Raw genomic sequence first — 17,978 nt, 5'->3', positions numbered from 1 at the left:
TAAACCTAACTTAATGCAAAGATGCCTGAAACTTTTTGTGTCGGCGGAACCCTGCCCGTAATGCACAAAACCTTGATTACAGGGCGGCCATGCTCTGCCTCCCCAAGTAACAAAATAATATTACCAAAACTATCCCGAATTTCAAAAATAATAATACTGCTGCTTTTTGCATTCCCCTAACTAATAAAATTTCACTTTTGAACCTCACGCCTTTCCTTTTTCTCACAGGGCCATCTCTAGCACTATAACCACTTGACACACTTCCACAATGGCAAATATCTACCACTAGAAAACAGTTTACAAAACATTCCCCGCATCCATCAAAATCCAAAAATCAGACAGATATTTAAGTGATCCCAACTTAATTGACCCAAAGCCTGTAAGAATCGACACAGGCTGTCAAATTGCAGTTCCGATACTGACATGACCAATGAAATTTATTCATGGTTGCAACACCTAATGCAAGAGTGATAACAAATATATGAAGACCAACATGCCACTATACAGCTCCTTAATATCATATAAGTACGCGAAAGAAAGGAAAAAGCTGTTGGCATTTATGAAAAAAGCATATCTACCTTGCCTTCTGATTTCCGATTACAATGAAGGACAAGACTGATAACAAACTCAAGTCACAAAAACTCTCCAAAACTACCAAAATCATACCTTGACCAGAATCTATCCTAAATAGAGCTTTAGCAATTCTCTTTATTTAATTAGACTCGACCTTTCAAAACCCCAAGATTACATCTGAATTTACATTTTGGATTGATATAACACAAGTCAGCAAAATGTGTCACATTTTAACTCTATATATCCACAAACTAAACATAGTACCTCTCTCAATCGCCCCCTCAGTGGCTTCTCACCCCGCCTTTGGGGATTTCTACATAAATATATGTTTCTATGCCACAGCAGAAACCCCACGACAGTTAAAACCTTCGATCCTAACTGCAGCTGGCTTTTGCCCAAACTTGCCTCGAGAGCATCCCCCATTTTTGCGCTGGGATGATGGTGAAGCTCCAGAAGCTGGCGAAAATGAACCAAGTTTATCAATCCCAAATTGAGCATCTTGGACCACCGGATTTGAAGCTCTAGTTGGTGGAGATCCCATAAAAAATGGCGGCGAGGAAGGCATCTGATGGTTGGACTTTTCAGCACCATAACTTCCCTATTGAAAGAAATAACGATTTACAAAAAAATGAAGCACAACTCTATGTATTATCACAGTTGAATATCAACACCCATCAGTAAAAATATGCAACTCTTGTTCATTAGAGAGAAACTAGTTAACCTAATCAAATCAAACAACAGTTACCTTACTAGTTAAGCCATAAGTTTATCAACGTTTGTACAGTCTCACCTCTGCGTTTTTATGCACTATCTTAAAGTACTTCATATACTCAAGAATGTAGGTGCATAACTGATGTTCCAATAATATTATTATTACTATTAGATTATAGTTTTAGGAGATGATCTTCTTTGCTTAATTTGCCAACCCCTCAAATGGGATTGTTGTCTTTTATTTATACTAAGTCCCAAATGGGCTTTTTTCTTATAAATTGGGCCTTCTTGGGCTTTACATAACGTATTACAACTATTCTAACTATAATTCCTTTGGGCCGCCTTGTCTTGGTCCAACATTTGTCCCCCTCCTTGTTTTTGCGCAATATCTTTAGATTTGTGTTTTCCTTTTCGCCTTTGCGTTTTAGATCTCGGGATTTTTGTTTTGATACCTGGATAAAATGCAAGGGGATAATCGGGAAAAGACGAACAAACAAAACAAAAAAGGAATAAGAAATAACTGAAACTTCGGGATAGGAGTCAACCGTGTGTGCCTGAAGGAAGGAAAGAATTAAATGCAAAGCTTTCTTGTCTTGTTGTTTTCTTTCTCTCTCTTCTCTCTCTTTTTTTTTTTTTTTTTTGGAGACATATATATCCGTTCATGTGCGTTTTTGAATTTGTTTTTTCAGGTTTCTTTGCAGATTGCCTCTTCGACTTCCTCTCCAGGTATCTAAAAGGAGTTTGTTGCGCGTCCTTGGCTCGCATTGTAAGTTATCTACTCTCTCTCTCTTCCATTTCCTTTTTATCTGCGGGTCGGTCGTGTCTATCTGTAGTTTACCAATTTATAATGGCCGACTTTCCTTCTTCGTCGTCGTCGCATAGTGCCTCCAATCGGGACCCCGGGAAGCGACCATTAGAGGAGGGTGACGAGGAGTCTGTTTTGAACTTGGATAATCTAGAGATCCCGGATCTAGGTCAGCGTGGATCTTTTGATTTCTTAGGGTGCGATGAGTTTTTGAAGGAGGTGCCTACAGGTCCTATGCCTTCTCCACCCCTAAGTCCTCATACCCTGGAACTCAGAAATAGAACGGTCGAGGAAAGTCTTCGGTTAGGTAGGATCGAATTTGAGGGCAAGCCTAGTCTGAATTATCTTAGTTACTATATCACCGTCGATCCGCCCGTGAGTAAGTTGGAGAGTTACATGGATTTATCTAACGGGTATCGGTATCGAGTGCCGACAGCAGATGAGAGGGTTTGGATGATGCCCGAGTTCGGGATGCATGGGGTTGCGATGATTATGTTTCAGTTTGGCCTTCGTTTGCCGATGCATCCTTTCTTCCTGACGATGTATGAGGCTATCGGTTGTGATCTAGGGCAGCTGACACCGAATTCTATTGCTCAGTTAAGTGGTTTTGTGGCGCTATGCTGTGATAAGGGTCGATCGCCGACTCTGAAATTGTTTTTCTCTATATATGGTGTGCGGTACTATGGCGGTCAAGTATATTTCGACTCCCGACATCGAAGGATGAAGATTGTTAGCGTTAGGTCATCGAACTCCGGTTATCACTCCCAATGGCTGTACGTTGGGGGTCGTGATTTGGAATTTGTAAAGCCTTGCGGGAAAGTTAGTCAGGGCACGATTGATTATTTAAATAACATGGAGAAGCACGATACTGCCTTCCTCGATGAGTTTCATGGGTCGAGGACGTGGTATACACACTTAGATTTGAAGGACTCTGGTTTTTTAGAGATGCACGATTGTAAGGGGGATGTTTTATTTGTTATTGCCCTTATTTTGTTCATGTACTTAGTTTTTGTACTTGTCATCGTTGGCTCTTGTTTATTTTATTTTCGTATGTGCCTATATATAGGGTGGCTGACTTGTTGTTTTGTTTTGTTTGTTTTTTTTTGTAGTGGGAGGTGCTTCACTTAAAAAGATTTTAGACGGCGGGATTCGAGGAGGAATGGATAAGGCAATGATGTTGTTGTTGCAGCGCGCCACGAGGAAGCCTGTTGATGCGGCCAGGCCTTGACTGTCGGGGGTTCCTCATTCAGTTTCAATTGAGTTGCTCGATGACCAGGGAAACAAGGTGATTGAAGACAATTAGAGGGTTGTTTCAGATCTCGTCCGCGTGGAAGGTAATCCTCGAAAGCGGCTTCGGAGGGAGGATGATGAGGTGTTGGTGGACGGGAGGGCGAAGTCGAGGGAGTGAACAGGACTGTGACCATTGTCGGGGCAAGGGTTTATATGGGAAAGACTGTCGACCCTCGTTCGAAGAAAGAGGTGGTGAAGGTCGAGATCCAGCCCACGGAGCGATGGACGGGTGGATCCACCGTGCCCTTGAGAGCACTTAATCTCTTTAACCTACCTCAAGATTCAGTTGCTTATGATGGGAGGAAGCGCGAGGACCTTGTTGACCGATGTAAGAGCCGGGCTGGGCGGGTACGTGCATTCCCTTCTCTCTCTTTTTTATGTGCATGTACCTTTGTTTTCATGTTCAGTCATAGTCGTTCATAGTCATAGTTGTTGACCTTGTTTTCATGTCCCTCTTCTTTTTTTTTGTAGTTTCTTTCCGATTTTATGCATATACTGGAGGATTACAAGGCTGATGTTGATGGTGAGGCTTGTTCTAAGCTCGAAGCTGAGGTTGCTGCCTTGAAGGGGGAAAAGAAGAAGGTTGCGGTGGGTTTTGCGGAACTCGAGCATAGGGTGGCTGATTTGTCTAAGGCAAATTCTGCATTGTCAAAGAAGGTTGCTGAGATGGAGGCTGCTGAACAGGTATCGAGTGGGAGGGTACGAGAACTCGAGGGTCGACTTCTCGAGGTGGAAAGGGAGCTTGATGATAAAAAAAGCAAGCGCCAAGGCTTGGACCGACAGGTCGAAGGAATGGATAGCTCTTACAAGTTGATAGTGAAGGAAAATGAAGACTTGAAGAAAGAAGTAGAGAAAGCTGTTAAAGATATCGTTGATGCTCTGGGCGACGGTTACGGACGATGTCTCCGACGGATGGAAGAGGCTGGTTTTGCCGTCGAGGGTCATGCCTTCGATGACTATCTTCGTGACCTAGCGTCGAAGGGTGATAATGCATGAAGGCAGGGTATGCCCTGTGGTTTTTTGTAACCGGATTTGAATGTTTTTATGTGTTTAAGAATTTTATTGATAACACCGGATGATGGATTTGTAGCAAGTTTAAGATACGCGATCCATTGTTTAAGTTTATTTCCAAGTTGTAAGCAGTTGCATATTGGCTGGTTTTATCATTTATTTGTCTCGAGTTTGAAATATTAAGTCGTTTATCAAGTTTGTGGTCGAGTGTTTACATTATGAGAGAGATTTTATTGCCCAGATCGTCGACGTGAAGAGGCTGTATAAATATTTGCCTAGAGATGAATGATTTTCGAGTCTCCGATTATTTGTGTTATTTATTTTATTTATTTTTTTTAGTTACGTAAGGAACGAAGAAAGTGAAAGTCTATGTTCTTTCCAAATTAAAGGAATTTGTTCATCATAACTTAATCACCCCTCGGTGGGAGCCTCGTAACGACCCCCATTGCATCGAGGGTTTGTCTTTGAAATGGCATTTACTGCCTCAAGATAACAAGTTACAACTGAGATCAAATTACTGATAGAACTTTTTGAGGTGAATTCCATTCCAGGCATTCTTGATGGGTTTCCCGTCGAGGTGAGCAAGCTCATAGGTCCCCGCACTTACAAGTCTCGAGATCCGATAAGGGCCTTCCCATGCTGGTTTGAATTTTCCTGAGACAGTGGGTTGTGATGCTGCGGAATCTCTTAAGACGAGGTCGTTGACCTTGAAGTCTTTGGGTTTGACTTTTTTGTTGAAGTACCTTGCAGTTTTTTCTTGCTGGGCGATCATCCGCATTCGGGCTTCTTCCCTTGTTTCTTCTAACAGATCATTGTGAAGGCGAAGGCCCGCGAGAGATAGAGCAGGATCGAATACGTCGACCCGTGGTGAGGTGAGACTTATCTCAACAGGTATGACGGCATCGACTCCGTAGGCAAGTCGGAAAGGAGTTTCGCTCGTCGCACTTCGGGGAGTTGTCCTATACGACCACAATACATTCGGGAGTTCATCGACCCAACATCGGGGTATTTCTTCAATTCTTTTCTTCAAGCCTTGCAGGATGGTTCTATTTGTTACTTCTGCTAGTCCATTTGCTTGAGGGTATGCTACAGATGCTTTGATGTGCTGGACTTTTAATTCAAACAGTGTTTCCTCAAACTGTTTCCCAACAAACTGAGTACCATTATCAGAGACTAAGATTCTGGGGATCCCAAAGCGAAAGACAATGTGTTCCATAAAGAATTCTATCATCTCTTTTTCTCGAGCAAGGGGTTTTGCTTCGACCCATTTGGTTGCGTAATCCACGGCGACTACGATGTATTGGCACTGATTTTTGGATTTTGGAAAGGGACCCACAATATCTATTCCCCATTGGAAAAAGGGGCATGGGCTGAGAATAGAGTTTAGCTCAGTCGTGGGTCGACGATTTACATTTCCATGAAGCTGACATGCTTGACATTTCTTGACGTAATCTTCACAATCTTTCTGAATTGTAGGCCAGAACAGGCCTTGTCGGATAATTTTGAGGGCTAATGTTTTCCCTCCTAGGTGCTCACCACAGATTCCCGTGTGTATTTCTACGATCGCTTGGAGGGAATCTTTTGGAGACAAGCAACGGAGTAGAGGCTCAGAGAGGGCACGTCGATATAACTCCGAACCCACAACACAGTAGTTCCTGGCTTTGAACATAAGAGTGCGGGCTTCGGACTTATGCTCAGGCAACTTGTTGTCGATAATGTACTCAAGGAAGGGTTGGCGCCAGTCGAACCTAGCCTGGATCTGATTGATTGATACTTCGTCGATGGAGGGGGTCTCCAAAATGTCGACGTATGGTGGGTTGAGATTAGTGGGGAGGTTGGAAGAGGCTAGTTTGGCTAGAGAGTCGGCCCATTGGTTCTCTTCCCTATCGACGTTTGACATTTTTCATGAAGGGAATTTGCTAAGAAGCTCTTGTGTTTTTGTTAAATATCGGGCCATCCTTTCATTATGCGTCTTAAATTCGCCACGTATCTGTTTGGAAACCAACTGAGAATCCCCAAATATGTCAATGACCTCTGCTTCGAGATCGGATGCGAGCTTTAGCCCGGCGATGAGTGCCTCGTACTCGGCCACGTTGTTTGTGGCGGAGAACCTGAACTTGAGAGCCTGTTGAATTTTGAATCCTCCTGGACTGATTAGTATGACCCCTGCTCCTCTAGAGTTGGATGTCGAGGAACCATCAACGAACAGAAGCCACGGACGAGACTGATCCTCTTCAGGTTTGTGTGTCTTGGATTGGAACTGGCATTCGGCGACGAAATCTGAGAGAACTTGGGCCTTGATCGTCGTTCGAGGTTTATACTCGATGTAGAACTGGCTTAACTCGATGGTCCAAGCAGCGAGCCTGCCTGTTATGTCGGGCTTGTGCAGGATTCTTTTCAGGGGAAGATTGGTCAGAACATGGATTTCTCTTGCTTGAAAATAATGACGTAGCTTACGACTCGCGACAACGAGAGCGTATACGAGTTTCTCGACTTGAGGGTATCTTGTTTCCGCATCTCGGAGTGAGTGACTGATGTAATACACAGGGACATCTTTTCCCTCATCGACACGGACCAATACTGCCGCGACAGTTTCGTCGGAAGCTGAGAGATATACCCGTAGCGGCTCACCTGTTAAAGGTCGTGTTAAAACTGGAGGATTTGTCAAAAACATCTTTAACTCCGTGAAATTTCTCTCACAATCTTCGTTCCATTCAAATTGTGATGATCTGGAAGCTTTTTTCATTGCAGAGAAAAATGGTAGGCACCTCTTCGAAGATTGAGGGATGAACCTTCGAAGAGTGGCTATACACCCTGTGAGCTTTTGTAAGTCTTTAATGGATCTTGGTTTGCTCATTTCTAGAATAGCTTTTGTCTTAGCTGGATCGGCTTCGATGCCTTTCTGGGTAATCAGGAACCCCAAAAATTTTCCTGCAGTAAGGCCGAAGGAACACTTTGTAGGGTTCAGTCGCATGTTACTTGCCCTTGCGTTGGTGAACGTTTCTCGAAGGTCTGTCACATGGTCGAAGGCAACTTTTGACTTTGTGATCACGTCATCGACGTATATTAGCATATTTCTCCCTATCTGCGAAGAGAAAATTTTATCCATCGTCTGCTGAAAAGTAGCGCCCGCATTGATTAACCCGAAGGACATTACTTTGTATCCAAAGACCCCCCTGTGAGTGATGAAAGCGGTTTGTTGCCAGTCATGGGAATCCATTTTGATTTGATTATATCCCGAAAAGGAATCCATAAAGGACAGGAGTTCATTTCCCGCTGTGGCGTCGATGAGTTGGTCGATGTTGGGCAAAGGGTAAAAATCTTTGGGGCATGCCCTATTCACATCTGAGTAATCAATGCACATTCTCCACTTCCCATTGCTCTTCTTAACCAGAACCACGTTTGATATCTATGTGGGGAATTGCACGGGCTCGATGAAACCGGCGTTGAGGAGTCTGTCGACCTCTTGGTCGATGGCTGCTCTTTTCTCGGCCCAGAATATGCGTTGTTTCTGTCGCACAGGCCTGGTGTCCCTACTGATGTGCAACGAATGTCGAGCAATGGTCTCTGGGATGCCAGGCATGTCTGTTGGGGCCCAAGCAAAAATATCGGGGAATTCCCGGATGAGGTTTGTGATTTCCTTTTTGAGGTCCGATGAGAGATTCTTGCCAATTCTTGTTGTTTTATCGGGGTTTCCTTCAAATACTTCTATATCTTCTGTTTCCTTGAGAGGGGAGCATGAATTGCTTGTGGATGTGTCGATCAATTCTCTTGGGTCGATGTCAAGTACCTGATTGACTTCTAACTCTTCCTCTGTCTTCTTCCTTGGAGAGACTGTGGTTAGGTAGCATTGTCTTGCTGTTACCTGATCACCAATCATTTCTCCCACGCCGAAATCTGTGGGGAATTTTATTTTTAAGTGGGAGATAGATGTTATAGCTCGGAGTGCGGTGATCGTTGTTCGTCCCAAAATAGCGTTAAAGCTTGAGGAAGCACTAATCACATGGAATTTGACCATTTTCCAAATCTGACAGGGTGGGGAACCGAAAAGTACTGGCATGTCGATGGTTCCTACCACGTGAACCTCATTGCCTGTAAACCCGTATAACGGGGTTCGGGAGTTCTCAAGTCTTCGATCTCCTATGTCCATTCGGGAAAAAGCGTGATGATATAACACGTCGACAGAGCTACCATTATCGACCAGCATTTTCTTAACCGTGTTGTTTCCCACACGTGTTGTGATGACTAGAGCATCTTGATGGCCTTCGATGAGACCGGGACGATAATCATCATCGGAGAAAGAGATGACTGGGGAGGGATTCGTTCGAGGGCGTTTAGCTGTCGAGGGATTGACATTAAAGACTTCTCGAGCATAAATCTTGCGAGAGTTGTGGGAGAGACCTCTGGCGGCTACGCCACCAAAAATAACGTCGATTACTCGATCGTCTTTGCCTCGATGGTGGCGTCTGGGTTCATCATCGTGCTGCACATAATGGACTAGTTGTCCTCGACGAATTTTTCCTTCGATGAGGTTGCTAAGCTGAAAACATTGCTCCGTTGTATGGCCAGTGTCTTCATGATATTCACAATATCTGGAGCTTGGGGGTCTTCCTGGTTTCATGGGTCTTGGAGGGCGATAATCCGGTTCTGTTTTTAACACCGCCAAAATTGTCGTTTTTTCGGTGTTGAGTTTAGTGAACTCTTTTTCAGATCGATTATGGGATTGCCAATCTCTTTCCCTTCTATCCCTCGGGGGAAGGTCCGAAGTGCGTGGTGGGGGAGACCTACGGCGCTCTCGGCGCCTTTCCCTCGCGGGGGAACGTGGACTGTAGCTTCGGCGTCGTTCATATTTTGATGACCTCCGTGGAGACTGTATACAGCTGCTTACCGCTTCTTGAAGCATCATGCGGTGTTCTATAATCTGGAACGCGGCCTGTAAAGTTTTCGGCCTTTTTTCAAAGATCTCTTCTAAAAGAAGGCCATGCCTAGACTTATCGATGCCGGCTGTCAGGAAATTGACAGCCATCTGTTCTATTAAGTCTGGAATTTCTGCTATCTCTTCTCTGAACCTGGTTAGGAAACTTCTGAGACTTTCGCCAGAGCGTTGGTGCATTGTCATCAAGGATGCTGTAACTTTGATTCCTTTGTAGTTGCTGGAAAATCGGGCCTGAAACTTGCTTTTCAGAGTTGTCCACGAGTCGATTGACCGAGGTGGCAAGTTACTGTACCATCGCAGAGCCGTGCCTTGGAGGCAAGTGGAGAAGAACTGACACCTAGCGATCTCCGAATGGCCGAAGAAAGCCATGCGACCATCAAATGTGTTTAGGAATGCTAACGGGTCCGAGGATCCGTCGAAATGATCGAGAGCAGGTGTCTTCAACGTCCTGTCGATGCGCGCCTTCTCGAGCACTAATGATAGGGGGCTTTCGGAAATGGTTTCAAAGCCTGCCTGATTTCTCATCAAGGTACGCATCTGGGCGATTTCCTCCTGCATTTTAGCGAATTCCTCGTGAGATATAGATTCTGTGGATTCTGTCTGACGCGAAACGTCGGCAGATGACACTGTCCTCTGTCGACGTTCGCGTGGTTGCGAATATGTCGATTCTGCCGACGGTTCATATTCGTACTCGGCATCGTCCTCGTCATAAAATTCATCGTCTTGACCTTCATTTTGAACTTGGGCTTGTTGGAGCTCTCGACGAAGACGGTGAATCTCGCGTTTTCGCTCAAGCTTGGCCTGCAATCTTTGAGCTTCGTGTTCTAGAAACTCGAGTTCTTCATCTGAATCAAGTGAGTCTTCTGGATTTTCTTGGTTTTGGGCTTTTAGCCTTTCTTTCTTTTCCAAATGCAATCGCATGTCGCTCGAGAGGACTTTCTTTCCTTTAGATGTTTGAACTCTAAAACGCTAATCTGACACAATTTTTCTTTTTCTGTCCCTTTGGAGTGAGTCCTTCAAGCCCAGAAATTGATCTTCTATAGGAGCCTCAGGTGGAAGGAACAAACACTTCGGCTTCAATGCCGGTTGTTTAGGGAGCTCGCGATCGCCGTGGGTCGAGGGGTTGGCGGCAACTTCTGCCGTCAGCTCCTTTACCTGAGTCGGTCCGGCGATTCCCGGATCAAGCTCTTCTACAATCATCTTCTGGTTGGATCTTGTTAAAACAAAGCTCCTTCTAGCGCCAAATGATGTTCCAATAATATTATTATTACTATTAGATTATAGTTTTAGGAGATGATCTTCTTTGCTTAATTTGCCAACCCCTCAAATGAGATTGTTGTCTTTTATTTATACTAAGTCTCAAATGGGCTTTTTCCTTACAAATTGGGCCTTCTTGGGCTTTACATAACGTATTACAACTATTCTAACTATAATTCCTTTGGGCCGCCTTGTCTTGGTCCAACAATAACTTCAACAAATACGACTTATTTTAAGGCTTAAGAAGCACAATAATTGTCAACTGCTTACAATTTAACCCAGTAAGAGCAACTCCAAGAGTTGCTGTGAGCCTCCTTATAAAAACAAATATTATATGGGCTCTTAAGTCATATTATTTGGGTCTGCTCCAACAGCCCTCCTCAAAGTTTGTATCTTCATACTTTTTTATTCTGTTTTATAACAACGGTCACCTGCATTGGGCAAAAGAAACTGTGTAGCTGCTGTACCTGTAGAATTATAACTAGGTGCTTGGGTAGGTTCTGAAGCGTTTTGTCTTCTACTCGGCATGCTTTTTTTCCTACAGTGTGGTTGGGAGCTGCCCACTGAGGTTCAAATTTGTTATTGCGCTACTGTTGCTTGGACTTGCAGGAGGAATCAGAATTATCTTTGGACATGATACTAAATGGCAACAAATAGGGGGAATCTGATGTACCAAATACAAATAGGAATGGTGAAAGCATTTTGGAGGGAAAATATATACTAATATTAAATTAGTTTAACATACATTAGAGGCTCCTCAATAATGAGGAAAGTTTTGAAGATTTTAAATATTTAGGGAGTGATTAGGAGTGTGTTGGAGTTGAGTTTTATATTAATTTTGTCAAAAAATGACTTAAGAGAAGAAATAGAGAGTCACTTGGAGTTGCTCTAAGCTTCATAATTCCCAAGTACCAATTTCAAGATTCAATCTTTCTACTAAAATACACAGGCATTTCTTCCCCCATCAGCATCATATATAATATAATAGATAATAACTTTATTAACACCAGACACAAAAACAGAAACACGTACATAAACAAATTCTGGCAGAATCCCCACAACTTCACCTAAAAAGCTTCATAGTTCCAAAATGACTAATTCAAGATTTTTTGATACAAAAAATCACATATTATCCATTTCACATCCAGATATTCTTAAAAATAATAACTTAACAAACACGAGACACGTAAAAAACACTGCAACCCGACCCAGCGAGCTTCAAGATTTCTAAGCAATTAATTCAAGATTCAATGGTTACATACAAAAAACCACAGCATATAAAGAAATCCCAAAAAAACACACAGATAAAACAATAACATCATAAAAAACACGAGAAATCAGTAAATTCACAAATTAAACAAAAACAAACAGGAAAATGACAGATTATACAACATAAATATACACAGAGAAGCCGAAGGAAAAAAATGATTATACCTTGGTGAGAAAAATATCAAGGAGCTCCGACCCACCTCTTGAATCACTATTCTCCACTTGATAACTACATATTAAATTCAAAAATAAAAAAAAACTTTAACAAAATGTAATAAAACAAGGGAAAATTACAGAAAAGAAAGATACGGTCTTTATATAACAAAAAAGGGCACAAACCTCGACAAATTGAAAGGGCGAACACGGCGAGGTTTGGGGCAAACAACACTAGAAGAACCAAAGGCGTTGTTGGTGTTGTTTGTGTCTATATATGCACATCTCTTCATCTTTTGTATCCTCTCCTGATTTTATTACTTTACAGATCCACACAATCAACGCCTCCTTCAATACACCACCAAAACACAAAATTATATATACAACATATAAAATAGCTCAGTGAGAGAGAGAGAGACAGAAAGAGAAAGACGGAGAAAGAGAGAGTAATAAAATAGCTGAGAGAGAGAGAGAACTCACTTGGGTTTGATAAATGGAGCTCTTCCGGGAGAGAGGGAGGGAGAGAGAGAAAGGACGATGGATACAGGAGTGTGCGTATATATACATACAAACAGTGGGGGGGGGGGGGGTGTGTGACACGGTACTAGACAGGGATATGCTAGAATCACAGGCAAGTGTATCTTTTGGTGATAATTTTCTTTATTACTTTATTTTGGATTGCTAATTTAAGATACTTTATATTCAAGTGCAACTGTCGGTACATGCACGGATCTTTTTTTATTCAATTTATTTCGGATGAATTTCTAAATAACTCTCTTTATTTCATTATAACTGTCGTTTGATTCTTTTTACATATTTCAAGATATATTGATTGCATAGTAAAAATAATTATTTTTCTAAAAAAATCTTAAATAAAAATTTAAGTTAAAAATTTTATTAAAAAAGAAAATTTTAAAAATTATTATTTTAATTATATGATCAAAACACTTAGATTTATGTGCAAAAAAGTCAAATGACTATTAAAAGAAAGAGGGACTATCACTTAATGATACCGTCCAAACTCCAAAGATTGCGTTAGGCCTTTTAGTAGTAGAGTGGTGAATACAGTATTAACAATTAATTCGAATTGAAATTCAAAATACAATTACAGTTTTTGTATTGATGTATAACAACTGATTATAAAACTCACTCAAGTGATGAACAGATATTCCTAAGAGTTGTTAGGTTACACAGAATGATAGAACAATAATCGACACTTATAGTGTTAACCTAATATGTGCTTATATACTGCACAGTTACAAAATTAATGTGACGCCCTCAATCTCGGGGTTAGGAAATGAGGACTCACACACCTCTATTCTAATAATTAAATAAGCATAAACCCCGATTAACTACTAACAGGATCAGCAGGATAAAGTATGAGACAAGATTACAACTACCAATCACAGAATATAACTTACAAACCCAAAATATTATTCAATAATCAATATCGATTCCGGCTGGGAACCGACAGATAACCTGTTAGTCCCTTAACAATATAGCAAGAATTACAGAAGGGGGGTTGAATGGAATTCTTTACCTTTTTTTGAAATAAAAATGTTCAACTCGATTATAGATATATCTGTTTTGATTAGCACAATGCGGAATATAAACTTTAATGAATCAAAACAAGAGTAATTAAAAACAAGAGTAATTAAAAACAAGAGTCTTTAAAAACTTTCTGGTGGATTTAAACAATTTCACCAGAGATATATATTAATATATCGAGAGAACTCTGTGTGCAGAAATGCTCACAGCTGCTTTTACAAGATAGAACAACTAAGAACACAGGAAATGCTAAAGATAGTGCTTACAAAGATTTCTATGTGTTTGTTTTTAAGCTCACTTAGTTTTCTTATATTTGCTACTCTCTTGGTTTATATATATTACCAAGATTACAAATTCAAAAGAACTGAATAAATATAAAATCTAACAGTCTTGATATTTGCTGCTTTTCGTCCTCTATTACCCAGTTAATGGGCTTCCACAGTGTGTTTGTATCCAATCTCGACGGCTGTGTGTCAGCTTTCACTGTTCAACTGATGTTTGAAACTTGATATTATCATCCGTCGACTTTCAGATCATCCGTCGATGACTTACTTGATCATCCGTCGACTGCTATTTTGAACATCCGTTGAAAGTCATTTGATCATCCGTCGAAGCTTTGTTAAGCATCCGTTGATAGTTATTTTGGCACTTGACTTCATTTCACTTATACAGAATTACAAGACATTGCTTATGTACAGTTAATCAACCTATTCTGCATATCTAGTTAAAGTCAACATGACTTATATGCTACTACAGATTCTATACAAAGGTGCATACAACACTGTGCTACAAACTTATCATTATATAAGCTACTCACTCGATGGATAATAAATTACTCATCCGTCGGTACTCAAACTGAGTTATCCGTCGGGACTATAATTCTTATTCGTCGAGTGCTACATTATTTCACTAAGTAAAATCTACTTAGATGTTTTGTTTAGGTAATCATCAAGTGCACAACATATTCACAACAATCTCCCCCAATTTATGTCTACTGGAATTATAGCCCTAAATTAAGAGACACTTGATGATAACAAAACATCCTAAACATATATCTTTAAAGATAAGTAGATAAAACTGAAAGTGCTTCAATTTAAACAAGGTATACAAGGTTTGGCTCACAGTCAATTCAAGATGCTCCTCTAGCCTGAGCAGATTTTTCTAGTTTCTTGAAGGTCTGGATCTTCTTCCAAGCTTTTTGTTGTTTTCTTCAATTTGATTCTGGAGCTGTCTGTGGAATTCTAATTCATCAGATTCTGAGAGATCTAACATTTCTTGCATTTCCAAAAGAGTCTCATTGCTAGAGATACTCAATTGGTCTTCTAGTCTGAAGAATCTTCTCACACCCTTGTCATCCATGAATTCCATCAGCCAGTAGGGCCTTAGATGCACTCTTCTCCCTGTGTGTGGGATGATAAGAGTTTTGGGTAGTGCATCTTTGGCTCTAACACTTCTTAGCTCTTCAATCTTCTTCAATACTAATCTTCTTGCAGTTACATTAAACCCAAAGTTTTTCTTGAAGGATGAATAGACTTTGATCAACACAGCTTGGCTTTCTTGAAGTATCCTGTGAAGAGGCCACTGAATCTCCCTTCCTCCTTTGTACTTGAATACCAACCTTTCAGGTAGGTTTTTGTATGCATCAATTGCCCTTACCTCATCCAGCTCCTCCAGATAAAGGTTTAGGTCTGAAAATTCCTTGATGTCACACAAGTACAAGTAGTCTTCCTTGTTGATCTTGGGTTGAGCTTTGACTACTGCCTTGGATTTGAGAGGTGACAGCTTCACTTTCTTGACTGCCCTTGATTTTGTCTTTCTTGGCTTGGTGAGAATTGGCAAGTTGAAGTCAGGAATTGGTAATTTATCCCACTCTATTGGCTCATCCTTTGGCACAATAGGCTCTCCATGTATGTTCCTGTAGGGGTCTACCACCCTTATGTCTTCAAATACCACAGAGGGCTTTGATGCTTGAGTTTCAGCTTTAGTGGATTCCATTGGAAATTGATCTTCCAATTCCTTGTTAACAATATCCAACTTTCTTTTTGTTCTTTTAGCCAATTCTTTCTTTCTTGGAGATTTCTTCTGTTCTTCAATCTTCTTCTTTGATCCAGTAGCTTGAGTTGGTTGAGAGGGAATTTGTTGAGAAGAGTTCACAGCCTGTAGCTTGGTCAAGATAGCAAACTTTTCTTTCTTTTATTTAGACTTCTTTGTATCTAGAGCAGCTTGCCTCTTTTCCTGCTTCAATCTGGCTTTTTCTTCTTCCTTTGCTTGAGCAAATTGTGGATGTCCAGCTACCACACAAATTTCCTTCCCATTTCTGAATATCTTTGCAATTCTCTCTCTTGAGGCTGAATCAGCTGGATCTTTGTAGAGAAGAATAGATCTTGACAGAAGCTTCTTTTCATCAGGCTTGGGTGTCTCATACACAGTATCCATAGGGTTCTTCAAAGATGACTTTGGATAGTTTGCCCTTGGTTTAAGAATCATCTCAGCCTTTGCAGTCTTGATGCAGGAAGATTGTCCTTTCTCCAGATAGTTCATGATCATCTCATTCACATTGATTGGCTTGACATGAGAGTGATGGATTGTTGACTGATCTGGTTCATTGACTAATTAAAACTTTCTCTGTATTTTCTCATCAATCTTTTTCCAGTTGATCAGAGTCAACTCTTCTTTATCAGCATCTTTCAAACTTGCTGCTGCTGCATTTATAAGATCTATACCATCTGCAACTGGTGGCTTGGAGATAGTAATTGAAGGTACAATTACTTTGCTGATTTGAACTACAATGTTCTCCCCCTTAGTTGGTCCTTTCTCCCCCTTACTTGATTCTCTCGCCCCCTTTTTTTATCATCAAGTGAAGGAGTTAGGCCTTGTGCTTTAGCCAGTTGCATGAGAAGATTTGTCTGAGTCTGTTGATTTTGAAGAAGTAGGGCCACTGAATTCTCAATAACTTGAACTCTGGTCTCCAGCTTGGCTATCTTCTTTTCAGAATCTGATTCTCTTCTCAACCTTTGTAATAAATCATGCATGGTACCATATGGCATTATTGAATCCAGTTTCTCAGAGTTGTATGTCTTTAAGTCAGCTATCTCCTTTTTCAATTCATCCACACTGATATTCTGTCTGGAGTGTTGGATCTTCATTAAGTGCAAGGAGTCTAGATGAGCTTTAAGAACAGCCTTGGTACCAGCATCTGAAACTTCCTGAAGGGCTTGCTGAATAGCTGTTACTTGTCTTACCAAAGACACCTCAAATTGCCTGGTGTAAAGTCCTTTGCCCATGCCCATTCAGGTAAACTTAAAGCAGAACTTTGGCCTTCAGCTCCCCCTAAGTTCATGCTTCCATTCAAAGAACTAGAGTCATCATCATCAGAATTTACTCCAAATTCTTCAGATGGCTCTCCAGCTTGAGGAGGCATCCTGTTGACAGCAGCTTTATCTCTTTGAAGAGATTCTGTGGTGTGCACTAAGTGTAAAGTCTGTTCTGCCTCCACATTGCCCTGAGCAGCCAACAGTTGATAGGCTGAAACAGGGTGAGTAAAAGTGTCAGCATCTAAGGAAATGTTATCAATTACAGCTTTGTAATGTTGCTGAAATTATCTTTCCTTTTCAGCATCATCCACAATCATTGACTCACTAGCAATGGCTGGCTCCATCCTTATTGCTCCAGTACCTGCTTTTCTCTCATGTTCTCTCTTTTGTTGCATCAGGGTCTCACCCTGGCTCCCCACCCTCACACCCTCACCTTCACCTACTAAGGTGGGACTCCTCTCACTCACTTTTGCCAATCCTGAATGAATGGATTGCTGAGATTCACTCTTTTCCTCTCCTTTTGCCTGGGAGCAACCCAGCCTCTCACTCAATACACTCTCCTCTCTCAGTCCTAAGAGTGATTGTATTACCACCAAATCTTCTGCACTTGAAATTATTGAAGTTTGAAGTTGTGCAGAGACACTCGACGGATAAATGATATCTGTCGGGTGAGTGGTAAAGCTATCCGACGGATAACTGCTATTAAGCTTATCCGTCGGGATACAATCACTACTCGAAGGATGAGCAATATCCATCGAGAGAGTAGAAATGAATGAGGTGGGAAGAGAAACTATTGTTGACTCTGTGTTGATTGAAGTTATTTGAGGCACAGATGTCACAATAGAATCAGAAAGAATTGGCAAGTGAGCCAACAAATCATCTAAAAGATGATGCTCACTTGCACTAGATTTTGGCTTCCCCAACAGAGTTAATGAAGGGGAATCAGGAATTGAAGTGTTTATCATGTCCACTTCCAGTGAGTTGGTTGGTGAGTATTGTGTTTCAGTGGCTTCTATCAAGAGAGATTTTGGCTATGACTCCACGTTTATTGGAGCCACATCAATCTGAATTTGAGAAGGTGCAGGGACTGTGTCTTTAGCACCAGTTTGCA

At 41.3% G+C, this 17,978-nt stretch overlaps 2 protein-coding genes across 3 annotated transcripts; one reads left to right on the top strand and one right to left on the bottom strand.

Moving 5' to 3' along the window:
- Positions 1 to 535: 535 nt before the first annotated feature.
- On the bottom strand, positions 536 to 12,615 carry LOC141717977 (uncharacterized). 2 transcript variants are annotated; one of them, XM_074520294.1, is made up of 4 exons: positions 12,486 to 12,615; positions 12,192 to 12,353; positions 12,018 to 12,081; positions 536 to 1,171 (listed from the first exon to the last, which is right to left on the bottom strand). In XM_074520294.1, exons 2-4 carry the CDS (start codon positions 12,296 to 12,298, stop codon positions 905 to 907), a joined length of 438 nt encoding a protein of 145 aa, XP_074376395.1. In that variant the 5' UTR covers positions 12,299 to 12,353; positions 12,486 to 12,615; the 3' UTR covers positions 536 to 904. The 2 variants fall into 2 exon arrangements, with proteins under 2 accessions (XP_074376395.1, XP_074376394.1); XM_074520293.1 differs by having other exon boundaries at positions 12,192 to 12,356; positions 12,486 to 12,603.
- Positions 3,487 to 5,253, top strand: LOC141717976 (uncharacterized). Its single transcript, XM_074520292.1, has 2 exons — positions 3,487 to 3,727; positions 3,851 to 5,253. The coding sequence occupies exons 1-2, from the start codon at positions 3,533 to 3,535 to the stop codon at positions 4,373 to 4,375; spliced, it is 720 nt and encodes a 239-aa protein (XP_074376393.1). The 5' UTR covers positions 3,487 to 3,532; the 3' UTR covers positions 4,376 to 5,253.
- Positions 12,616 to 17,978: the final 5,363 nt, after the last annotated feature.

The sequence above is a fragment of the Apium graveolens genome, chromosome 4 (assembly GCF_009905375.1).
Source record: "Apium graveolens cultivar Ventura chromosome 4, ASM990537v1, whole genome shotgun sequence".
In the NCBI taxonomy this organism is placed as follows: domain Eukaryota; kingdom Viridiplantae; phylum Streptophyta; class Magnoliopsida; order Apiales; family Apiaceae; genus Apium; species Apium graveolens.
The sequence above is the reverse complement of the archived record's forward strand: the minus strand, read 5'-3'. Positions and strand labels throughout refer to the sequence as shown.